Below are 7,938 nucleotides of genomic sequence, written 5' to 3'. Positions count from 1 at the left end.
AGACCAGAGCATTATCCTCAGTTAGCATCACCTGATCTAGAGACGTATCTATTTTTCTCGTTTTTCAGCAAACCACTGCCACCTCAAAGGTCTCTGTCCTACTGGGATAACAATGGAAAACCTTGGATGATTAAGCGCACAGGCCTACTAGCCTACATTTCTATAATGTCACTGAATTATTCATGATTCAATAATGAAATGTGTTCGAATGGTATGAAAGTGTAGGGGAGCATATGAGATCATATTCATTTGTTGTTACAAAAGCACATGGAAAGATGCAACTGTCCACAATGGTTGTGGTGTACCTGTCACAATATTTGTTTAAACATAATTGGAAACCAACACAGTTGTCGTTTTAATTGCGCTGTGACTTTTATAGGATGCCAGAACAGGTGACCGAAGGGGAGCTGCCCATATGCAAGTGAGGAGTCCCCATCCTTCTCTACGAAATAAATAAATAAACAATGAACCGTCCAGTCTCCTGTGCGCCTCATCCCATCTCATGCATGGCTGCCAGTAATGGTCTACTGGGTGTCAGCTTTTATTGGCACGATACAAAGCAAGTGCCAAGGGCTGCTGCCTCCACTCCCCAAGCAGACTCGACCTCTGGATAAAAGCAAGCAAAATGCCTCAGTCGAGCACAGAAACATTGAAATGTTAGGCTGGAAAGAGGAAGTACAGTGGAGAGGGGAGGGACCGAGGGCAGAGTTCCATGGGGCTGCCGCGGCGCTTCGAACTTCTGCACATGGAGCGGGGGAGAGTTGGAAGAACTTCATATTGCAAACTCAAGGAATAGCAGGTAGAGTAACTTTCACGATGCTTGTTCACTTCGAACTAATTTAAAGCGTTTATTCGTATTTCTAAATAGTAAGAAAGGGCCTTACTCTTAAAAAATGAACTATGTAGCGGATTGGAAAACATTGTCCTGAAGTCTGGTGCAGGTGCGCGAGCGTCTGAAATCCTGTGATGCGAGTATTTGTATAGTGGCGCATGTGACGGATTTGACCAAAAAGTCAAGGGCAATTGTCATGTTTAATGAATGTTATACAATTTTGATCAGCATTGTAGTTAATATCAAACGCACTTAGGAAAATAATGGAATAATGGAAAATGTTCCTCTTTTCCCATACTCCTTTTTGGAGATTGCAGGAATTGCTCACAATTATCTTGACCATATAGAAGCATTAGGATATACTTCTTGCCATTGACGATTATGCCTAAAATAATTATGGTTCATATTAAAACAAAAATACGTTTTTGTGGTTTGCAAGTTTTACATAGACTCCTTTCACTTTTCGTACCAGATCAACACCTGTTGCAACTGTGCGCATCCAGAATGAATATCTAATTATAACTATTTTACTTCATGTCATTCAAGCTGGAGTTCTTATTTCATAAATACACTTCATATTATGACAAATCAAACGAAGTAGGCCTGAGTTAAAATAAACGCATAAACATTATATTAACACTCCTCAATGAAACCGCGGAAACTAATTAGCTATAACTAACTACGTAGCCTACAGTATAAAACACGTCATATGTTTCTCTTCTTTCTCAAAGTTACATGAAAAAGACACAAACACACTTCGAAATTCTGTTTCAAGGTGCCTCGGTGCCCAAGACGTTCGCAATCATTGGTTCGTCTGAGCCGAATATAACATGTGTGTTGATAGTATTGGTGGGCAGGACTCAAGTAACGGTTAACATGTTGTGAAACTGACATTCAACAAAAACACCAATGGAAGATTCATTTTGAGAGAAAAATTGGGGAAACAAGTCCACAAAACTTCTCACACTTCTGTGCATTGGGACATATAATTCTACAAACTTTAACTCGTAGGTTATTATATTCCTATAACGTAGAACGATATAAATAAACAATGCAAAATCCAACTCAAGTCTAATTAATTTGGTTAAAAATAATAAGGTATATCATTGCTGCATTGTCCATTTTGTACTCACAAAGCATCAAAAGCAATGTGGATATGGTTTTAACTTGATTTAATGTGTTGATAACAATATTATCAATTTTGTTAACATAGCCTCCCACTGGGCAAAAACTGACTGACGCTTTCATTTGGTTTGACCTTGTCAGTCTGTCATGGAAAGAGCAGGTGTTCTTAAAAAGTACTCACTTTTTTTAGGGCAGCTAAACACTTGCATTTCAATTTGATGGTAGTAGCCTACATACTTTTTCAAAGTTGACTTTAAAAACGAATCCAAAATGAAAAACACAACAACTAGTCAAATGTACTTGCCCTCATATGAAATCAATTTAGTATATTGAAATGACTATTAGTAAATCAAGCAATGACTTGCACCCCACCCCCATAGCACAATTAGGACATTGTATGTATCTGCTTCTTCGGATTGAGGAGGGTTGAAATGCGGCAAACACATGCTTGTGGACACATCCACTTCCGTATTACTAGCAGACTGAGGAAGGGGTAAGCGAAAGAAAGACAGTTATTAAAATGATCGTCACTGAATACTAGTGTAATGAAGTGTGTCAGATGCAATTGAAGACCCTATAAGGAAACTCCTTTCGCCCCTGTAATGTAGCCATTCTAACCCTTACAATAGGTGCCCAAACATCTGCTCAGTAAGATTATCATCTTTCAATTCATGGAGACACATTTCCTTAATTGCCAATGAGAAATCGCTCTAAAATGTTAAAAGATTACTGTTTTGACTGTTCATTATATTACGTGGTATAGTGTAGTAGGGCATGGTTCCCCAAATTGTGGGTTTGGAACCACAGGTGGGTCGCTGGTAAGGCATGAGCGAGTTATGGCACAAATATTGTTTTATTTAACACCGCAATGGATGAGGTGGGACTCAGTACACAAAATGTCATATCCATTTTTTAAATCTCAGTATCAAAATATATTAATCAAACTGATAACGTTGTATTTTAGGGGAAAAAATGCCACAAAAGCCACTGTTCTTAATTTCTTGTCCAAATGAGTGATTGTTTTTTGTATGCCATATGTCAAAAGGAATTCTCTGGAGAAACAAATTAGTATTTTCAAGTACAGTCTTGAATCACACTTCTCACAGAAGCAGCATATACTAATAATAGTTTGGGAACAAAAACATTTCAGTAAGAATACTTGATATGATACATTTCTTGTTTTAGTTTTCACCAACAACAAAAACGTATGAAAAACTTAGCCTGATGTTCTATATCACCACCTAGATTGTATTGATTTTCATATATGACTGTTTTATTCATTCGTTTTAGCCCCCATGTTATTTGCATATGTTTTTTGTTGATATTCCAACATTTAAGGATGAATATGAGTTGCTAGATTATAGTTTATGTTCTAAAACCCTGTCTGTCCATTTTTACTTCCTCCCATTATCCAAAGTGTGCTGGTGTAGTCCACTTTGGCTGTTTAACGGTTTGGCTGTTTCAGTCTCCACCCTGCTCCCTTTCATGTGTTCGCACCCTGCTCTGCACAGCCCCTCCACCTCCACTCCACCCCTCCATCCATCCATCCACCCCCCCCCCCCCCCACACACACACACACACACCACACACGCACGCACGCACGCACACACACACACACACACACACACACACACACACACACACACACACACACACACACACACACACACACACACACACACACACACACACACACACACACACACACACACACACACACACACACACACACACACACACACACACAATCCCTTGAGTTAGGACTGAGGGTGTTGTGTACCCACAGCCCTCTTCCTGTCTCTCCTCCCCTTAGTTAGTGCACTCAAACCCACTGCCCTGGTTCTTCCTGCCCTTTATGAGGCACTTTCAGAAAGCAGCTGTTGCCGTTAGGGCCTTGTTTTGTCATACTGGACTTTAGAAGGTGGTGTCATTCTGGAATATTGTCTGAATGAAACCATCCACAAAATTTACAATATATTGAGAATCATCAACATGGAAAAAAAACATTACAGCAAGAAATTCAACTAATTATCTTTTTTCACAAACGCCTGTGGTTTAAAATGAAACGTTACCGTGAACCTTAGACAGGGAATAAAAGTATGATGTGAAAAATGCTCCCCGTCCCCCAAAAAATGACTTGAATCTAGCATCAGCATACTAAAAGTAAGAACAGTGTCACTTCGGGTGAAAATACAACTTCCTGAATGTTCTCATGCACCTTGCTCTCCACATGCCTACACAACTCGCTTGTGGTTTAACATGGGAATGCATTTCTCACTTCTGTCAAAGTCCCCCACCAACACCATCAGTATTTCCCTTCGCACCATCTGCCCAGAAAAAAAGGGCACATGAGAATACCACCCCCTCTCGACCTCCAAACTCCAGATGCTAAAGAATGATGACGCAGGCATGGCCTCCTAGTCTTATATCGACACACACCAGCACGCAACACCCACTGCGCTTTCTGCGCCACATCTCCTGCACTAATGACCTCTGCCCTTCCCACCCCCTCGGCAACCCCCCACCACCTCCCCCACGTGGGTCCTGGGTGTCTGTGGGTTGTGGAACCTCAGCCTCGACTCGCCTGTCCGCTGAACATTGTGCGTTGCGACAGCGGCGGGGGCTGCTTGGTGGCTTCCCACTATTTGTTCCAAATGTGTGGAGCCATCTGTCAGTAAAACAGGAAGGCCTAGGTTCCCCTTCTCCCTTGGGCTTGCTTCGCTATTTTAGGGAGCTTCACTTCTCCCTGTGTGGCTGGCTGGGCCGGGCAAGCGGCTCCACCAAGGGCCTTCTTGAAGTGGCGGTGCCGAGGCTGAGGCTGTTGTGCCCATCTGCTGCAGGCTTGAGGGGGATGCATTATTAATGGGGCCACGCGCACTGGTGACTCCTCAGATATGCAGCCGGCTCTGGCCAGGGGATGTGCTCTTCTTCACTAAACTGCCTCCTCTTGTGCGAGAGAAACTTACTTCGGGGCCCCTCGGCCTTCCTCTATCGATCTCTCTGTCCCTGGTTCTCTCTCTCCACTTTCGCTCTCTGGCACACTCCCTGTCTGTCTTGGTTCCCTCCCCTCTCTATCTCTGTATCGTCCCCCTCTCTATCTTTCTCTGTCTCGCTCTCTCTTTCCGGGTCCCGCTCTGCATCTCTCTCGGACTGTCTGTCTCCCTCTTCCTCTCTCTCTCTTTCATCCTCTCCTCTCTCTTTGTTTCTGATTGTGGCTCCTCTCGCACATGTCTGTGCTCGGGTAGTGGCGCGCTCAGCGATGCATGCTCAGTAAATTAGAGCGAACACGAGCGACGATAAGCTTGGCACGGGCAAACAGCCGCATCCTCAGTGACCTAGGGCCAGTTAATTTTCTGCTTAATTTTGCGGCAGTCAGTTTGCATTTGTGGATGATTACGTGGCAGGAAATTAACAATAAATAACAAATGTGGTCTGAAAGCCCCTTCCCAGCACCCCTATCACCATAGCCCATCATGCGGGGCCAAGCCACTCTCCCAGCCCGCCCTCTCTGTCAGACTTGTAATGAAAATGTCTGTAATTCTTTGTAATGTAATGTGGGGGACAGTGGTGTGTCTTTCGGTGTGACAAGAGTGATCTTGCCGGGGTGACGGAGTTGTACAGAGAGAGGTCACCCCTTTAGTCAGCTGTGGCTTTTTATAATGTTGTGTTTTTTCAGCCCTGCGGAGCCGTTGATTACATTTAAACACATCTACATCTGTGTCTCTCTATCCCATTAGAGTACCTGCACCGAATGGAGACGGAGGAGGCACAGGAGATGTCTCAGATGCCAGGTAAGAGCTTCTGTTTTCAGAACTGGTACTGTCTGGTAGAACAGAGAAGCACAGCGTGAGTTGCACAGAGCCCAAGCTGAGTGGCACAGTCATACCACATGTAATGGATTATAGATAATTCTGGTTCTATCTTATGAGCAATAATGAACCATGTTCTGGTGACTAATGGGTTTGCTGGCGTTTCCCCATGTAGGCAGGGACAGCCCCCCTCCCAATGATGTGTCTGAGGAGAACGACGAGGCCATGCCCATCCCAGAGGACCTGTCTGCTAGCTCCAATCTGCAACACAACAACAGGGGTGACAAAGAAGGCATGGGTGAGTGACAGATCACATGAGTTTCACCGTGCTTCACCACTCCTACATCAGTAGGCCTATGAACCAGTTAAGTTGCTACACCTAGACCAGTATATCCATCAAGCCTTTACCTGTGTACCTCAAAACCTAGCCGTTTCCAGAGCACCTTCAGAAATATGTAAACCCTCAGGACAAAAGTAGTAGAAGTTGTTGCTAATAATAATGAAAATAATGATGATTTTTAAAATGATGTGGAAATACATGACGAATACATGAATAATTAACAATACATGTGTTTGTTACACCCGCCTACACTTAAAATAAATTTCAGCACTTTTTGTACATAGTCCTCCCCTTTTAGGGCACCAAAGGTATTGGGACAAATTCACTTATATGTGTATTAAAGTAGTCAAAAGTTTAGTATTTGGTCCCATATTCCTAGAACGCAATGACAACATCAAGCTTTGACTCTATACATTTGTTGGATGCATTTGCTGTTTTGTTTGGGTTGTGTTTCAGATAATTTTGTGCCCAATAGAAATGAATGGTAAATAATGTTTTGTGTCATTTTGGAATAACTTTTATTGTAAATAAGTATAAATATGTTTCTAAACACTTCTACATTCATGTGGATGCCACCATGATTACGGATACTCCTGAATGAATCGTGAATAATGAAAAGTAAGAAAATTACAGAGGCGTAAATATTACACCCCCCCCCCCCCCCCCCCCCCCCCCCCCCCCCAATGCTAACCTCTCACCATTACAATAACAGGGGAGGTTAGCATTTTTGGGGGGGGGGTATGATATTTTTGCCTCTGTAACGTTCTCACTCTTGCCATGACAGACTGACCAGGTAAATCCTCGTAAAACCTATGATCCCTCATGTCACTTGTTAAATCCACCTTAAATCAGTGTAGATGAAGGGGATGAGACAGGTCAAAAAGATATTTTTAAGCCTTGAGACAATTGAGATATGGATTGTGTATGTATGTCACTCAGAGGGTGAATGGGCAAGACAAAATATTTAAGTCCCTTTGAACAGGGTATGGTAGTAGGTGCCAGGCGCACCGGTTTGAGTGTGTCAAGAACTGCAACGCTGCTGTTTTTTTTTGCGCTCAACAGTTTCACTTGTGTGTCAGAATGGTCCACTACACAAAGGACATCCAGCCAACATGACACAACTGTGGGAAGCATTGGCGTCAACGTGGGCCAGCATCCCTGTGGAATTGTCTTGACACCTTGTAGAGTCCATGCCCCGACAAATTGAAGCTGTTCTGAGGGCAAAAGGGGGTGCAACTCAATATTAGGAATGAGTTCTTAATGTTTTGTACACTCAGCATAAGTGAATATGTCCCAATACTTTTAGGTCTCTTAAAATGGGGACTATGTACAAAATGTGCTGTAATTTCTAAACAGTCCACCTACTATGGATTAAAATACCCCCAAAATAAAGCTGACAGACTCGACAAAAAAAATCTGCACTTTAAACCTCGTAGTCATTGTATCATTTCAAATCCAACGTGCTGAAGTACAGAGCCAAAACTACAACATTGTCACTGTCCCAACACTTTTGGAGCTCACTGCACATATCATAAAAAGACATTTCTCAGTAACATAACTATTTTGTAAGTAACCTAACATGTTGTAATGGCATCCCAACAAGCGGTTGCCACATGTAACAACAATCCCTTAGATCCACTCATTACTTGCAATCTGGCACTTAACCAAACATAGTTCTTTGGAACGTGCAATCTAAAAGTTACCGATGCATTTAGGTCATTGGCAGGAAAGGTTGCACATTTCTCCGATCCGTCTCAATATGTGCAAAACCTTAAGGAATGGCTAATGTGCCCTTGATATGAGGATGTTACTAAATCAAGCCAGGGAATATC

The 7,938-nt window shown here is 42.7% G+C and overlaps 1 protein-coding gene across 2 annotated transcripts in view; it reads left to right on the top strand.

The window, feature by feature from the left end:
- The first annotated feature begins 479 nt into the window (after positions 1–479).
- The window catches only part of LOC129853339 (DNA-binding protein Ikaros), a 28,139-nt gene continuing 20,680 nt past the window's right edge, over positions 480–7,938 (top strand). The window contains exons 1-3 of one of the 2 annotated variants that reach the window (XM_055919282.1): positions 480–799; positions 5,695–5,748; positions 5,942–6,064. In XM_055919282.1, coding sequence (XP_055775257.1) covers positions 520–799; positions 5,695–5,748; positions 5,942–6,064 — 457 coding nt within the window. In that variant the 5' untranslated portion in view covers positions 480–519. The remainder of the gene's footprint in view (positions 800–5,694; positions 5,749–5,941; positions 6,065–7,938) is intronic. The other variant, XM_055919290.1, reaches the window with a different exon arrangement.

The sequence above is a fragment of the Salvelinus fontinalis genome, chromosome 1 (assembly GCF_029448725.1).
Source record: "Salvelinus fontinalis isolate EN_2023a chromosome 1, ASM2944872v1, whole genome shotgun sequence".
Lineage (NCBI taxonomy): Eukaryota > Metazoa > Chordata > Actinopteri > Salmoniformes > Salmonidae > Salvelinus > Salvelinus fontinalis.
This window is presented reverse-complemented; position numbering and strand designations above follow the sequence as displayed.